The 19126-nt window shown below is 35.5% G+C and overlaps 1 protein-coding gene across 1 annotated transcript; it reads left to right on the forward strand.

The window, feature by feature from the left end:
• Positions 1-6744: 6744 nt before the first annotated feature.
• Positions 6745-11453, forward strand: nero (deoxyhypusine hydroxylase nero). Its single transcript, XM_028188058.2, has 4 exons — positions 6745-7160; positions 7746-8069; positions 9153-9342; positions 10595-11453. The coding sequence occupies exons 1-4, from the start codon at positions 6881-6883 to the stop codon at positions 10713-10715; spliced, it is 915 nt and encodes a 304-aa protein (XP_028043859.2). The 5' UTR covers positions 6745-6880; the 3' UTR covers positions 10716-11453.
• The last annotated feature ends 7673 nt before the right edge of the window (positions 11454-19126 follow it).

The following is a 19126-nucleotide window of genomic DNA, read 5'->3' on the forward strand; positions in this document are numbered from 1 at the left end:
TTTTCCTTTTTTTCAATTTTGTATTATTGTGATAAACCAAAAAGTCATAAGAAACTGTGAAGAGATGAAACTAGGTCAGATTGTTTCAATGTAGCAAAAATATTCCAACACAGATACAATAAAATGTAACATCTAGATGTGAGGAATTTTGGGATTTTATAAATTTATTGTTTTTACTACGAGTATTTACGTACCATTGCAATATTAAACGTATAAAAAACTATGACAGAGACTCTTGCCAAGTAAAGATTTTATTCGATGTTTCGGATTCTTTATAAATTTTCTCATGGAAATTAATTTTTATTATTGTCTTATCTATACTTTCACTTTTTTCTGTTTTTATTGTTTTATTGATAAGATATAACTATAGGGTATAAACTATCTGGGGTTCATGGGTCATCGAACTCTGAGATGTTATGACATGAAAGCTGCTACACATCTTGTGCCATGAGGTCGAGGTCTCAATAGTACTGTTGGTCCACTCTTCGAACCGGAAACATGAATATTTTGCGGCAGAAATAGGCAGAATGATACTGATTTTCCGTGAGCTTGCAACACCACTACTAATTACGTAAATTTAAAAATTTCGCGGTTTTGATTTTTATTAGGTGATACTTACTATGTATTATTACTTCATTGGCAAAGTCATTCGTGAGCACATGTTTCGTGAAGTCCGTTTTTCTATTAGAACTTTAAAAAACAATTGATACCTACCCGCCTTGGGAATTTGAACACAAGCCATCACATACCTTAAACTCATTAGTGATCAATTTGGCTTTGCCTTCTAAATGATTTCGATACTAAATCGATCTTCCAGTTAACTCCACGTCTAATTATGTTTTATTGGTAGGTATATTACGCTCGTTATTAACAATAGCTCATTCTTATGGTAATGGAAGAATCATATTAAATACGTAAATACTTATAATATATGTAAATTGAAATCGTAAATACGAAAATATAATATTTTATTATTGTAATGCGCAGACAGTGAAGATGCATATTTTAATTCTCAGGGATATAATATGACCTTTTTTTTGTTGTAAACATACATAAATCAAGTCACAGTTTTTTTTATAGCATAAAATATAGCTTAGCTATTGCAGAGTCGACAATGCACAGTAAATCACAAGTTTCCATATACGCGTGTTTGTGATGCTTCGTGTATCCTCACCGGTGGTTAATCGTTGATAACTATCTGCTAATGAGCTATTGTTCACACCTCGTGCTATTCTAACAGCGAACCAGTAGCTACGGTGACGTGCTGAATGCGAAATAATCGAAGATTCCTATAGAGCTGATACGTATAACTCTTTTTAACTTTCAAAATTATTACCGAATTCTGATATTTCAAAAGGGTTGAAAGAATACGTTTAAATGAGAACTATGGTGGATATTTTTATGAGAGTAGAGACAATCAATCCAACGTTTTATCAGAAGATTTGCTCCTGATTGATTTGTGCTGACGTTAATGTCAATCTATAAATGTAAATTTTAAGAAAAAAAAAATGGCGGCCACAAAGTCGTTGAAAATATTATTGTAAGCTGTTAATGGGTTTACTTGAGGCTTTAATATGCACTAATAAAAAACGATAGTTCTACAAAAACAAAATTGGAATTCGAATTGAAATGTAGATAGAAAGGTACAATTGAAGCATTTTTAAAGTTTAATTCGTAGCCACGAAAAATGAAAAGTATCCGAAACGTCAGGAATAACAAAATCAAAATAGTAATCACAAGAAAACCCATGAAAATGGTTTCAAAGATGTCCATGATTTATGAAAACCTAAAATAATTGAATGTTACTATTCATTTTGACTTTCTATTTAGAGACGTTTGAGTTGAAATGAATATTTTTGAATTCGGATTAATTCATAAAATAAAAAAATAAAAACTTTATAGAGATCACAGCGTATTGACTCTGTATACGCAGCTGAATACCACAAATATAGTGTGAGAATACTGATGTGAACTTGAACGTTTGTAGTCCCTTAAAAGCCTTCGTGCCAGTGCCGCGGCGTCAATAACCTCAGCTGACTATTCATCATAAAGCGAAAAACTTTCCCCTTTGAAAATAAGGTTTACTTATACCACTTTCTTTTATCAACTTACAAGAACTTCGGAGGTTCTGAATGGGCGAATGAATCCGTTTTCGGCACAAAAGGGTTTTTATTCGCGCAGACTTTTTAACTCATTTTAATATAAACAAGAATTGTTTATTCGTTTAAATGCAAAGCAGGAGACTCAATTTGAAAGTTAAGTTTTCAACACGTGTAAATGTCATTATATTGTTTTTAGACTGTAGGAGGACTTGTAGGAAGGCATGAACGTGTTTCAAGATATGAAAATTAATGAAGAGTTACTTGTTTGCTTGTATCCGTCTCTGTTCCCGTTATCTGGGGTCAGGTCCCCTCCCTCTAAGGCGCCAGGCTGATCTGTACTGGGTTGTCGGTTTTGGATATTGGGCTTTCTTAAGGTCTCTTTCGATGTTTGACCACCAGGTCGATGGCGGGCGGCCTCTTCCTTTCTTTTGTTCTGGCAAGCCCAATACCACCTTCACCACATGATCTTCGTCCCTTCATGATATGGCCATAGCATCTAAGGCGATTTTCCGTCATTTTGTCTGTGATTGATGCGACTTTGAATAAATAAATTTATTCGGTTATTAAAATCTTTTGTTGTTTTTGTTAATTTAACTGCTATAATTTATTGTTAGACCATATGGTATTAATTTGGAAATTATTTTCTATGTGAAATATAGAAAACTAAGTAGGTACTCTCTACTCTACTCTCTCGCTCTCTCTCTTCATATTTTATTGCCTTTATAGGCGACGAGGATACTGTTCACCTGATAGTGAGTGGTTACCGTTGCTCATGGACGTCAGCAATGCCAAGGACAGAGCCAAGCCACTGCCTACCATTAAGTCATAGCTCTCAGGAATCGTCGAGGAGGGAAGTTCAATCCAAAGCCGCATGGTATGTGGCAGAAAAGGTCTGTGGAAACGCATTGTGGATCAGCGAAGAGGTTCTAGGTAGTATTGATGAACTCTGCTCCGTTGACGGACAGTGCGATGGTAAAAATGAAATGTTGGGATCATCTCAAACAATTCACTCTAAATAGAACTCTAAATAGAACTCTAATTAGAACCTTCACTAAGCAGATAACATATTTGCTGTTGATCCAATTGAAGTTAGATACAATCAAGATTGACGATTGGTATTGGATATATCAAGCTTTAAAATGAACATGGAGTAAACAATTGCGCAATGTAATTTCTATAGCAGTAACATTCAAATTTGACTTACTACACAAATAAAAAATTTGCTCTTAGATCCAAGCCAAATTCATAATGAGCTAAAATGTTATTTTTCAAAAGTCAATCCAGAATTATCTAATCCACATTTAAAATTCGATGAATGAATAAATTCAAGAAAAATCGGGCAACACATTAAAATAAAGGCCATTCCGTAGATGCAAATATAAAAAAAAATGTATAGTCTTTTTCAATTTTGTCAATGATTTACGTACGACGTATTCTGCTTTAATGAAGCATTTCAATACCACACCCACATAATCAAATGCCGTTGGCGTTAACGCAACGTTGTTTGAATAACAATCGTTTATAATGAGACGAAACGCTAAATTCGTATGTCGTTTTGCATTCTTTTGACCAGTTTCGAAACACACAACCTAAAAATCGAACTGGTATGATAAAAGATATTTTTGCTTAAATCACTACTTTTGAATTATCAAATTCTTTTTTATTTCTTACCTAATCTTTGATTGTCTTAGGGGCTATTGCATCTACTCACGGACTGTTAGGTGAATTCACGGGCTCAACCTGAGAGAATTGGCTGGCACTGGCCCCAGCAAGAGCAGGACTTCGCTGAATCTACCACCTGATCGGAATCTCGATCCACTGAGAAGATCCGACGAGAAACTCACTGGGTTGGCTCTATAGGATAATTCGCACGTGGAACTCTTCATCGTAATTGACGATAGGACGGTGACCGCTGCTTGAAGAGCCTAAAAGTATTAATAAAAACAAACAAAATCATTGCCCATTAAAGCTGAAAGTATTCGATACGTCGGAAATATAATAAAAAACAGTTAAAACCGCAAGATTAAAATCTCAAAAGCGGTTTTAGCTAAACAAATACTAATAAATTAACAATCGATAAATCATAGAAAACGGAACGGGTCGTAAAATCAAAATCCATGATCGAAAAGTTTAAAAAAAAATCTATGTAAAATTATGGACAATGAGATCAGAGCCTAAACTGTATTACAATAACGGCTATTCTACCTTAGATACCAGTATGCATGTTTGCTACATATTCACAACAGATATAATATGGAAGATAATCCCAACCAACGCGGGCTATTGCTTACCCAACCTATGCATGCAATAGCCTCTTTGGCACTAGATCCCACACGACGCACCATTAGTAGATTTTTAAAACATTTTACAACAATAACAGCCAAAATATTTTAACAACAGTTTTTTTGTTCTTGTTACATTTGATCGATCAAAAATGTCTTCAAACGTATCTTAAATGTTTTGCCTAAACAGTAGCTCTCCACGTGCGAATATAATGTTTACATTAAATTACGAGGAATAGGTAAGAGGAAAAAATGTACTACTTTAATTAATTATAAATTGTCCTTCAGGCTCAGACAAGCTCACAAAAAAATGACAGGTCAACGTGCCTTCTGTTTAGGGCTGTTGACTATAAAGTAAAGGGCAGCGTACAAGAAATGAAAGCCTCTTTTTGTTTTTACTGGTCACTTGGAGATCTTTGTAGCTTCACCCTGACGAGTAGACGAACTCCAGGACTTAGCCGGGACGGACAGAAATATCTATTAACATATATTATTGTACTAGTCGAAGAGTTTGAAGTGTACAGAAATCCACAGTTCCCCCTATCATGACGAAAGTTAAAATAAAAAGAAGAACTTTTAATCATCATTTTAATTTGATACTTAAACGAAGATTATATACAAAACGTGATAAAGGTTTTTAAAGTCAAACTCCAAAACATTCAATGCTAAAATACTGCGGCACCAAGAGTAAGCATTTTGGATACAGTTTAATTTTTATTCACATAATTTTTCATAGCTTCTGTTTGAAAGGCGTGCGATCACTTTTTTTTAAATTGTCTAAGTGTCGTGACTCGGATCTTTCTAAATCTTATCTAAAAAGACTAAGCGTGAAACTTGATTAAACTAGCTTAAAGTTGGCAAATATGTAAAAAAATAAAATGACCTACAACCCTACATGGGACACGATCATAATAAAAGGTGCGAGCAATCAAATTAGCAATTGCACGTTCGTTGTCCGATATGGATCATGGAGTATTCAAAGTTATAAAGGACAAGTCGCATGCTTGGATAAAAATGTGCACGTAATAGTTTGGAATATAGTTATGAAATCGTACTGGTGGTACCAACTATTGCCTGGTTAAAGTTTCGATACGCATACTCGGTGGTTTCCGATCCCGTGGTGTGCTCTCTGCTGCTCTTGCTAGAGCCAGTGTTGGCAACACTCCCGGTTTGAGCACCGTGAACTTACCTACACGTTAGGGTAAAGCTGAAATAGCCTCTCAAGGCTATCAGCATAGGTAGGGAAAAAATAACTGTAGTCGTCTCGTAGTACTGCTACAGGACCGGAACCGTAGGATGCCGAAATCAAACAGTTTCCAACAAAAAGTATTAATTGAAATATAAATTTTGTTGCCGGTCAACAATAATAATTCTGCTTTAACGATACAAAACTTTGACAAAGATTAAATTTGGTGTTCACGAGAGAGTCATCAGAAATTGAAACAAATCGTAGTTTCGTGATTTTTTTAGTTCCATAATTGAAACAGATATGGATTTAGAGATTTTAAATAAATATTTGATTTTCATCACTATTGTTGGTGATTAAATGAGCTAAAAACAGTTACAATTACAGTATCAAATTGTTTATTTTCATGCATGTGGTTGGTATCGTAAAATTCGATCTACTGCTTATAGACTCGATGTATTCAACAAGTTTCAACAAAAGTTATTGACAATTGACGCATCCTATCTCTGACATGCTCTTTTTCAAAGGGAACTTGAAAATAATCCTTGCAGTAGACAGCAGCTTGATTGTGCTCCTGGCATTGCCAATATCCAGGAGCGATGGTAATCACTCGCTATCAGGTGTACAATGGGGTGATCCTACCACGCTGAGGTTAAAAAATAATTTTTATGGGTACGAATTTGACCCTAGCGCTATCCGATCCAGTTTTGCTTTCTCCTGTAGGTACTTAAAATGTAATAACAAAATATTATTTTTAGTTTACTCATCCAACATCAGTTTCAGCCTTCGGAAAGAACATTGTATGAGTAGAAAAATCGAGCGTCAAAGAAAAGCGTTTCTCATTCAAATAATGTTTCATCCAAATAAGAATTTAACTTAATTTACTTAAGTATCAAATTATTACGCCGCGTTCACTGTTAGTTTAGTAAAATCTCTCAATGACAAATTGCTATTTTAGTCCATTTAATTAGTGTACCATATTGAGGGAGTGTACCATATTGAGAGAGTGTACCAAAATTAGGAATATCTGTATGACAGTGATTATTTATATTGCATAAATAATGAATGTAACGTTTAACAAATTAGTTTAGTATGATTTGATTTGTGTTAAATTCTTTTCAGCACCAAATTCTGAACATAGTTAAACGTCAGCTGTCACCTTTATGAACTGTCACGTCTAAGTCAATGTCATTCGTCATCAACACATGTGTTTGAGTTGTTGTATGGTTTTTTAGAAACATATCGCCAGCATTTTCTTTATAATTCTTAACGTAATAATTCATTATATTATTCAAATATAATAAAATCAAATGGCAAACGTGAGTGAGAACGCAGTGAAAAACATTGGGAATGTCCTAAATGATCCCTCCAGGCCAATGAAGGAGCGTTTTCGAGCCCTGTTCACATTAAGAAACATCGGTGGCGAAACTGCCATACAGTGTATTAGCGAATGCTTTAAAGACGAGTCCGTTTTGTTAAAGCATGAGCTTGCTTACTGTTTGGGTCAAATGCAGGACAGAAGAGCCATTCCCATATTGAGGAGCGTGTTAGAGGACCCAAACCATGATCCAATAGTTCGCCATGAAGCCGGTAAGGTTTTATCTTTTATAAACTGCACGTACGCGATAAAGACTACGTGATATCAATGGTTAAGCTGTTGAATCACTTGACATAAGTACTTTTGATTGATTAGTTCGTACATATTACGATATTAAAAATTATGTGATCGTACTAATTTAAATGCCAGTTTAATACCGAGTGAAGGGATTGGTACGACAATAGTCCACCGACTGTTAAATGGTAGCGTTAGTCCACCAAATGTAGAATATTACATCAACATTAATAGAAGGTCTGGTCATAGTACTCGTCGAACACGTTGCTTGTGACGAAGGGCTCTGCGAGTAAATGAACCCACAGACACAGCCCACTGAGTTTGTCGCCGGATCTTGTTAGTGGGTCGCGTTTCCGATCAATAGATCCGTTGGGTAGATTCTGCAAAGCATTGCTCTTGCTAGGGTTAGTGTTGGCCATTTCGTCAGGTTTCAGCTCCGTGAGCTCACCTACTAATTTGGTAAATCTAGAATAACCCCTCGAGGTTTCTAGAAGAGGTAGGAAAAAATATAAGATCTTCAAAATCAAACTGTTTTGTGAATTGTATGTTTATAATAATTTCAGGAGAAGCCCTTGGGGCAATAGGAGACCCTAATCTCCGAGAGCTGCTCGAGAAGTATCAGCATGATTCAGCAATAGAAGTAGCAGAGACATGCCAGATTGCATTACAAAGGTTAAACTGGGTCGCTAATGACAGTAAAGAAAATGACAATTTGTCTAAAAGTTTATACACTTCAGTGGATCCTGCTCCGCCCAGCATTGAAAATAATTTAGAGGCACTTAAAGATGTATACCTTGATGAGACAAAACCATTGTTTATACGATACAGGGCAATGTTTAGTTTGCGTAATTTAGGAACGACTGAAAGTATCAATGCCTTGGGTGAAGGTTTGTATCTGTATATTAATACGTGAAGCAAAAACTTTGTATCCCTTTTCACGAAAATTGCGCAGACGGAGGAGTATGAACTTATAGAGAATATAGAGAAGAAGTGCACAATGCTAATATTTTTTTAATAAATCAATAAAGAAAACATTACACACACTGCATACCATCTATTTGACGCACACACGCATGCATACTATTTATTGTCAAACTTTTGTTCTTGACGTCTGTTGTCAAATTGAGATTAAATATTGTTTGTCTTTGTTAATATTTTTTTTAGTGTAGTCTTGGCGAAATTTGTGATTATAGAAAGAAGTATAAAATACAATCATAATAGTGTACAAACTTTCAATTTCAATTAATTATAGCCGAATTTCGACTACTGTGGGACCTCTAGTAATTGTAATTATTTGGATTAAAAAGATTATCATTTCATGCCCCCGTCTCACTAGACGAAGACTGTTTTTTGTTTGGTTCACTGGTTCAGCCAGAGCTATCTAGCTGATGTCTATACTTACTATCTTTATTTCACGGGTAGGAATCAGTGGAAGGATAAAGAAATGTTGGTGGAGTAAAAAACTGCTACAGGTCAATAAACTTTATTGTGTCTCCATAATTGATAATTGCTAATTTGTTTATGGTCTTTTTCTACAAAGTCAGAGTTTTTTACTCTTTCAAAACTTTGGTCACGGTTTTCTACATTACCTTTGATTTCTCTCTTACTTGTCATATCTTAGAAACAAATTAGTATAGTTTAATATAGAATGTGAGGCATCATTCATCGATTGGAATGTTTTTTGTTTATCTTTTTCCTTAACATGACTTTATCTCCAGTCGACCACATAGTAGATGCAGCTGAGGGATTCCTGACTTAGTGAGATCCATACTCAGGTTCTGCTTAGTAAGGAAAGCCAATATTCGAATACCACAAAGACATCTACTTTCATTGGCATTGTGATGTCTATGGGAATCAGTGATTGGCTTTACAATAAATATTGCCTTACCTGAAAAAGTCCACTGGTAAAAAATCGAAATCTCGAATAAAAAGAAACTTGGTGACTAATTTTGTTTATTATACAATTTCAGGTCTAAAAGCAAACAGTGCACTGTTCAGACACGAAGTGGCATTTGTTTTCGGTCAAATGCAAGACGAAAGGAGTGTTCCTTTTTTGAAAACAACGCTGGAAGATACCAACGAACATGAAATGGTGAGACACGAGGCCGCTGAAGCATTGGGTTCTATCGCAACTGATGAATGCATCGAAATATTAAAGAGGTATATTATGTTTTATTATTTTATTTACTAAATTACAAACAGGAGCACACATGTTCGGTAATATGTCAGTTCACTTGTGTATCTATATTATACAATTCACACTTAGTAATCCTTTTTGTGGAAAGGAGAATAAGTACAATACTCACCAACACAATACTCTGACCTAATATCAGATTGGTCTTTAAAATCACCATTTAAAACATAATCGAAAAAAAGACTTAGATGAACACGGGCAGGACGGTGCAATGTTCATTTGGGCTTTTGCAGTAGCACAGTTTTGCAGTGAAAAAATATTTCGACTTACCTTTCTTCGTCTTTAATACCGATAAAAAATTATATGGAGTGAAATGAGATGAAGTTGATTTATTTGTGACTGGATTAAATTGGAATTAAATTAAATGAATCAAGATGAGGTTGGGATCAAATAAAGTCTTTGCAAAATGGTGGCTGTTTACAGAGATTACTGGGGACTTTTTAGAAGAAGTATAAGAGGCCATGTGTAGTGGCTTTGTCATTTTCTGCACTTGTGCACTTTCACAGATGCTAAACAGTAAATAAACTACTTTTGCTACTCATTTAACACGATATCTGCATGTAGGTGTAGTGACCTATGTGCCCTACGTTGATTATGCCCTAATTATGTCGATTTCGGTTACTTTTTTTTTTTTATTGCTTAAATAGGTGGACGATCTCAGATCCCACCTGGTGTTAAGTGGTTACGTGAGCCCATGGACATCTACAGCGTAAATGCGCCACCCAGCTTGAGATATAAGATCTAAGGTCTTAGTATAGTTACAACGGCTGCCACACCCTTCAAACCGAAACGCATTACTGCTTAATTAACAGCAGAAATAGGCAGGGCGGTGGTACCTGCCCGTGTGGACTCAAGAGGTCCTACCACTATTAATCAAGTCCTAAGCGTCTGGATTGCCTAATTATGCCATTTTCTGTTTTTAATATATGTTTTAGTCTTTTAGTTCTCTTAGAAAGAGATTAATTTTGAGTATATTCGGTTGCGTCTTTCCCAGAATCTACTAGATATTCCGACGCTTTAGAAGAGAGAAATCGACATAATTACTTCAGTTTTCCACATAGGGCACTGGTTATATTGCAGTCAATGTGTTAAAACCGAGGAAAAACTAAATTAACGAAATAAAACAATTCGCGCAACTTTGATCCACGCGTTCCCGCCAATACGTTCCACTGGCGTCTGATTAAGTACATGTTTGACTTTTATCTATCTGTGTTCTAGGTACTTGAATGATCCACGTCGTGTCGTCCGAGAAAGCTGCGAAGTGGCCCTCGACATGTCTGAGTACGAAAACAGTCCAGAATTTCAGTACGCCAACACATTGCTGACTGTCCAATCTTAGTGTCATCATTTTATAAGGAAAACAAAGTATGGATATGGATTTTGAATTTCAAACAATAAATAGCGCCAAAAATACTGCAAGGCAAGGAAGTAGAAAGCGAATGGTATATCACGTCATAGACAATCTAAAAAAGACAATTTAATCTCATTGCTGCGGTTATTATATTCTTTCCAATTTTTTTAATATTTCGTGTTTAAGGAATGTAGTCTTAAAAACGAACGAACGAACTTAAAGAATAATGGAGTCTTAAAAACGGTTATTTAGTAAATTCTGAAAGTGAAATTTCGCTTGCGATTATCGTTAGAAATACATTGAGCACCATTTAAAATTTTATTATTTTGTTTTTTTTTAGTAGTAAGTATTTAGGTAATGAGAAAAGTAAAAAAAAACTACAATCAATATAAACAGTACATCAACATTGTGCATTAAAAAGTAATAAATTTTATTGTAAGCTGAGACAAATAATACTACATTCTCTTTTTTAAAACTGGTACCTGCCAAAGGTTTTTATCAAACGGCTATCTATGGAATATTTTATTACGAACATAATAGATACCATTACACTGTATTCTGAAAAGGTCTTTTTTGTGTATTTGTAATTGTAAAATTTCTATTAATTCGATGTGACGCCATTGTATGTAAATCAATATAAAAACTTCTAATAAACTCTATATTAAAAATCGTGTCTTTTCAAATGTGATATATTTTTGTTTGAATAAATTTTATAGTTTGACTATAGTTTCTTTTTTATTCTTTTAGTTTTGACACTCCCATTTGGTGTTTTATTCACGTTATACGCGCCCGTTTATTTATCGTTGTCGGTAGGAGTGGGTGATATAAATCGTATATAGATTCAATATCTATATATCGCAGCAATATCGTTGAATCCGATATCGCCCCGCACGAAATCTATATATCGATATCAGCCGATACACGATATTGCTCGATGTGATGCTCATCGCCATATCGTACCGATTCGTGAATCGAAATATATATTTCGATATCAGCCGATACACGATATTGCTCGATGTGATGCGCATCGGCATAACGTACCGATTCGTGAATATCAGCAATATTCCTTTGGTTCGTATCGAATCGGCCAGAGTGAGTGAGCGCACGATAGGGATATCATGTGATGAATGAAACAGAAACAGGCATTATCCATACAATTGTAAACCTTATATTTAAGTCCATATGTCTGTAGATTATTCTTAGCGTATCAGCAGGATACAATTTAGGAAAGAAGTTTCAACTTTCGACCCTAACTTGAATGCAGTATAGCCTATTTGCATCGTTGAATTTAATTTCACGCGCTTTGACCTTGAACTAGAATTTTTGGACAAGTGTTTATAAATACTTAAAAGTTTTTTGTGTTTGATTTTTAAAGTACACATTTTTCTATTTTTAGTTGAATCCAAATAATTGAGTTTATTGCTTGTGTTTGTATTAAACTTTTGAAATCTACACTCTTTTGGTATATTTTGTAATTTTAAATTAAGACACAAAATACTAAAAACTGAAAATGATGTAGCCAGTCCTAAGCCTGGTAAAAGCATGAAGGAAAGTTTTTTTGATATTTTTATTTTCATGTTCTTTTTATAACTTTAAGATCATATTATAAATTGATATCAGAAAACCAACCGTATAACGTTGACTTAAATCTATATCTACTACGATAATATATCAGCGTATCGTTTCAAATCTCAAATATCATGAATCGAGAAAATCTACTAGCATCCATCAATATATAGATTCAGAAAATATATAGATTCAATATCCGATATTGATACTCGATATATAGATACGATTCGATACGCGGCAAAACCGATATTACCCACTCCTAGTTGTCGGTGCTACAGAATAGAAAATAGGTTGCTTCAAGTGTTTTCAATAAATACATTTTAGTGGGATTTAAACTTGGTAGTTTGATTATGGTAATGGTTTGACATTATGTAGGCTGTAAACTCATGTCTCCACAGTAACATATTTAAAAAAAAATACTAAGAGCGCGAAGAATGCGCGATCAAAATTATTAATGCAATTCGTGTAACGATTTAAAAAATCAAACGAGAGTCTAATTTAGTTCACTCCTACAGATAACTTTGTGAATGAATGTGTCTCTTAGTTCATTTATTGATAACAATAAGATGACTAGGATGCCCAGATGAAACAAATAGGTTATGTGTTTATTGCAAGCACATAATCCAAATTAAGTTTAATAACAATCCTTGAACAGTGTCTTCTGACGCGTCACGATTTGCATAGTTAGAAAAATATCCAAATAACATTAAACCTTAAAACTTCGGATTGACCAACGTAATAACAAATTATAATGAATTTTTACGTAATTAAATACTATAGGCATACACATTTTCGATAGAAAAACATTAAATAGAACACTAACCTTAAAAATGTAGTGTGGGTTAAATTTTAAGTTTTTTAAACGTGGAAAATCACTTAAAAGTAAATTTAATTTAGAAATAAAAATGCATATGAATAATTTTATTTACCACAATTTATAGTGCAATGTTCTTGAAACCGAAATGTATTGCAATGTTTATTATTTTATTTGTAAATTCATTTGTTATGGTAAGTTTTTGTCGACTTGCGATAGGTGTTTTTGCCAACAAGTATCGTTAATTGTTTTTTTCTTATTGCCTAGACAACTGAAGTCGTCGTGGCTTAAAGGATAAGACGTCTGGTAAATTCGTATCTTGCGATGAAACAGTGTTCGAATCTGAGGCGGGTACCAATTTTTCTAATTAAATGCGTACTCAACAAATGTTCACGATTGACTTCCACGGTGAAGGAATAATATCGTGTAATGAAAAAAAAAACCCGCAAAATTATAATTTGCGTAATTACTGGTGATAGGACCTTTTGTGGGTCGGTATGCCTATTTCTGCCGTGAAGCAGTAATGCGTTTCTGTTTGAAGGGCGGGCCAGCCGTTGTAACTATACTGAGACGTATACTTGAGATATGAGTTAGAATTCATATCTCAAGGTGGGTGGCGGCATTTACGTCGTAGATGTCTATGGGCTCCCGTAACCCGCTGTGAACCCGGTAAAAACGAGATCCTGGTATCATCTCAAACGATTCCTCAGAGCACTCCCCAAGGAACATACGGTACAAACGATCCGTGAGAATGGGATTATCGACAATCCGTACGGCTCTCTCGTAACGTATCTCTTTTAAAAAATAGCTTTCAAAAAAATAGCTATACTTCTTCTTCCTATTCGTACACTCTTGACAGAGTGGTCGTGGTCATGCATCAGTCGGATCCTGCGATACCGATGCTCTCGCGATGCGACGCCATGTGACACGATGTTTCACAGAGTGAGAGCAAACATTTATGTTGGAGTGAGTCACAGATTTTATGAGGTCGGTCCATCGTGTTGGAGATCGTCCGCGAGATCTTTTGCCCTCGACTTTTCCTTGCACCTCCAACCGCTCAATGGAGTCCTCATTACGAGTGATGTGCCCGAAGAACTTGAGGATTCGTAATTGGACTGTTGACGATAGTCTCTCCTTGATGTTGAGCTCTTTCAGGATCGAAATGTTGGTACGGTGCGCGGTCCACGGAATTCTGAGGAGACGTCTCCAACACCACATTTCCAGTGCGTCAATTTTACGACGGTCTTGCATCCTCAGCGTCCACGTCTCAGCCCCATACTATTATTATATTATTAATTTCGTTTTCAATGTAGTATAAATTCTTCATGTACTTACCATAAATGTAATTTTTAGGGCATCGACATCCTAGATTCGGAGAGGTCAACTTTTTTCGGTTTTACCCACGAGATCACCGTTAGTACCAGCACCATGGAGCTCGCTAAACAGCTGGAGAACATAGTAATGGAACAGAAAGTTGGAGACAGACGTGTCAGGAGATATTTCAATAAATACGATACTTCTTTGGTAGGGGACAGCAGGCGTAATTTAATATAAGACTTTTCATATATTGGATTTAATTTATCACCACTATTTTTCTTGTTTACAAAAAGTAATAAGTAAAATATATTACAAGAGTAAGCTATAAAATTGCATTCGTCAAAGTGTAATGAGTTCAAAGTTTAGTGGCTGCCAACAAGGGTCATAGATACAGCCCACTAAGTTTCTCGCCGGATCTTCTCAGTGGGTTGCGATTCCGATCTGGTGGTAGATTCTGCGAAGCACTGTTCTTGCTAGGGCTAGTGTTAGCAAATTCTCAGGTTGAGCCTTTGAGCTCACCTGCCCGTTCAGGCGTAGCTGAAATAGCCTCTTAGGCTATCAACAAAAAGGTGAAAAAAATAAGGGTACCGACAGTTATACACTTCCTTACTACAAGGTTACCATTGTCTTAAATCAATTGTACCATATTATGGGATTGTCATCAGGCTATACAGACATTCACGAATTTGATGAAGATAACAAACACAGTGAGAATTAAGTTAAAATTAACAAAAAGATTCATCCATATTATAAACATCCTGCAAATATGCGTTATTTACACACAACCAAGTACATTCATATGTGTAATAAAAAGTTTTATTTCGAAAACATACGACTAAGTACCGTCGAAGCAAGTTCCATGTTACGAAGTAATAAAGGTATTTTAATGGAATTCCGAACAAGAAGCAGATTATATTTATTGGAAATTATATTTCGATTGAACATTGGTTATTTACGGTGCCCATAATAGTTTGTGACGTTTTCTTATTTGTTGAAAATCTTACGTTTTACGATTGGAAACGATACTAATAAGAGAAACAAATATCTATAGGATTTAGTTTACTAGAGAAAGAAATATGTATATACATTTGTTATTTTTTTTTAAATTCAAACGAAACATCCGTCCACAAGTGATCTCTCCAATAAAAAAAGTGGAGTACTAGTAGTTATATTAAATCGTTGTATTTCATAAATTTATTGATGGTCCCAGCGGATCTTGACCGTGTTTCAATAGATTTAAGTAAATTTAGATGAAACAGATACTTAGGATACAACGTGTCTGTGTCTGAGGGTGCCTCTGGGTATGCCGATGTTACATGAGGCCCAGTCGCGTCACTGCCCAAAAGGTGGTCCACGGGTCGAGAGACACGGGGCAGAGTCGCACCGCTTCTAGACACGTCACCACCGGTAGACAACCGGTGAACAGGAGACTCTGAGAGGAGGATCTCAGGGCGCCAGCACTTACCGCTCTGGGAGACTTACACCAATAAAAGAAACCAATTATAAATAACAATATTGTGTTTATTACACACAAATATAAAAGGATAAAATGAGTTACAATAATTTACAAAGTACTAGTGAGAAGTTAAGTTACAAAGTTAATAAAGGTGTGTCGGTAAATACACCGAACACTAGACAAAGTTTTAATACACATAAAAGAAACAATACGCTTCACCGGTATCACTTCCCAGCAACCGGGGTTGCTGTCTGCGAGCGAGGCTGGGAATGCGGTGTGTTCTATGTCTACCGAAGTCAAGCAGCCTTCCTTGGACCGACTTGCTAGAGCTCCCTGTTTCTGGCAGCTTCCATATAGAAAGGTGCTATGGGATCCCGAAGGTGAACCGAAGGTCACGCTCCGCACCCTAACTGTAGTACATATTTTGTACCAGTTACTAGGACCTACGTGTTAAGACATAATTATGTTTTAAATTTCATTTAAAAAGTCAAATGAAGAAACATTTCCTGTCACTTTAATCGTATTTAAGTTATTGTTTTATGTATTTTTATTTATATGTATTTTTCATTTAATATTAGATATTTTTTTTAATGCTTAGTTTAAAAATCATGCTTTAATAGCTCTTATAGTGTACACTATTCCCCTCTTATACATCGTATTTCTCTCTGCTAATGGTTTGCTGGAAGAAAACTCATGAATGAGTTAAGCTCGCCTTTGTACATAGTATTTAGACATAGTATTTAGCAAATCCCACCTCTCCTGGCTGAGCCTTTGCTCGCCCACCTGTCCTGGTGAATCTGGAAAGGCCTCCGGGCCACCAGTAATCACTCAATCATAAAAAAATAAAAAAGTATTTAGACATTCTTTAAATCTGTTTTTATTGTATTTTCCTTTTGTGTACAATAAGTATAAATAAAAAAAATAAAAAAATAATTAAAGTTTGTGGACACAGTGTGGAGAATAATTCAAAAACACTTACCCTGGTTTAACACACGTCACCAAGGATTCATGAAACTGACTTTGGTAAATCAAAGAATATTATCACCTCGCAGCTCGAGAGATGTTACACGAAAGAAACTTGGACAAAGTGAATTTGTCCTTTTGTATTATTAATATGTCGTTGTGATGTGCAAAATCTGTCGAACAACATAAAAATTGCACATCAATATATCAAATATGCGAGCTTTTTTGTGTATTAAAAAATATTGATTTCTCCACACTGCGCCACGTACAAACGCTAGATGGTATTAATTTAAAAAAAATTAAATTTAATATTTTGGCGTTACAAGGAAAGATAAAATTTATAATTCTCCTTGCCTGTCTTTCACTTTTTGTTTTAAGTTCATAGTTTAGGCTATTGAGCATCATATAATAAAATTTTCTTTTTAAATAAATAATGTAAACCAAACATTTGGCCGAATTTGTAATCGTTGTACAAACGGAATTGTAAAAATAAATCAGCCGACATGACCCATACGTAGAGTAAGTATTTTCTCTTTATTTTTTGTTCCTGAATGTAATATAAAGACAGTACATTTAATTTAATTCAATTCTCCGGAGGCTTGCCTACATTACGTGAAATTACCTTCGTGCGTAATTGTGCGCACTTACCTCCTTTAAGTTATACGAATTTTCTTCTTCGTAGTAATCTCGAAGATTATATTGTTTTGATTATAATTTGACGATGCCATTCTGATGGGACCCTCTCTTAAGTTAGTGAATTCTCAGTTCACTACAATACGAAAAGATAATTATATGAATTTTCTTCTCCGTAGTATTCTCGACTTATATTGTTTTGATTATAATTTGACGATGCCATTCTGATAGGACCCTCTCTTAAGTTAGTGAATTTTAAGTTCATTACAATATGAAAAGAAAAATATAAATTGTTCTCGCTCGATTATAAACTTTTAAGGATAGGAGATTGGATAACTGCAGTTTTTCTGATTTCGCGATTCGTAAACATAATTCAAACTACATTTACGATTTAATATTGCGTTTTTTATTGCCATTATTATATTTTAGACGTTTGGAAAACTTTGTGGTCACAGGCGACTGACACTGTTTGTACAATAAGGTAAGGATGTGGTTTATTTGGATAAAATGATTACTGTCGATCGTTGACATCAGTAATGCCAAGTGGCCCGGAGGGTATCTAGGCATTATCTGTGGAGCGTTTTTTTGCCTATCTATATGCCATTAATTTAGAAGAGCTATTTCTGCATTCAGCATGACAGATAGGAGAGTTCACGACCTGAGAGACTGCTAATATCTGCCCTGGCAAGAACAGTACTTCGCTGAACTTACCACTGGATCGGAATCACGACCCACAAGGAAGATCCGACGAGAAACTCGGCGGCCTTAGGATGTTTTCGTTCAAAACTCTCATATATGCAAACCGATCATGAAAACGTAGTTGGCGCGATTCAAGCATCTGTCAAATATATTAAATTATGTTATAGCTGCGGCTAAATTGTATTTATTTGTACTTGTTATTTACAGAAATCACGTGATTAGGTTGAATTATTGGTTATTGACTGGTGGTAGGACCTCTTGTGAGTCAGCACGGGTAGGTACCACCGCCCCGCTTATTTCAGCCGTGAAGCAGTAATGCGTTTCGGTTTGAAGGGTGGGGCAGCCGTTGTAAATATACTTGAGACCTTGGAAGTTGTATCTCAAGGTGGACGGCGCATTTACGTTGTGGATGCCTATGGGCTCTAGTAACCATTTAACACCAGGCGGGCTGTGAGCTCGTCCTCGTTTTTCTATACGTTTTACTATACCCATCTAAGCGATAAAAAAATTTCAATCTTAAGGATCGTCTTTTTCTGGTTTAGGAATTGAACAGATTGCACAGCACCAATTGAAATCGACTGGACATAAATGACCTCATACGTTCTTTTGGATCGATTTATTTAACATATCCACCGAATTGGCTTCGTTTCGCCGAATTGAAATTGGGTTTCAGTACAGTTTTATATGACCAGATTACGATTTTGTAAATGGCTCGACGAACTTACGATCCACCCGGTGTTAAGTAATTACCGGAGCCCAGAGAAATGAACAGTATAAATGCCGCCTTCAGACATGATTTCTAAGTCTTAGTTTAATAGTGCAACGGCTGAGTTATCTTTCAAGCCGAAAAGCACTCTAGATTCGTGGGAGAAATAGGTACCGTGTGGACTGACAAGGCACTATACCACCTAAATAAGCGTGAGATGTGATTCCAAAATTTTGTATCGT

Source organism: Bombyx mandarina, chromosome 17 (genome assembly GCF_030267445.1).
Source record: "Bombyx mandarina strain Sakado chromosome 17, ASM3026744v2".
NCBI classification, from domain to species: domain Eukaryota; kingdom Metazoa; phylum Arthropoda; class Insecta; order Lepidoptera; family Bombycidae; genus Bombyx; species Bombyx mandarina.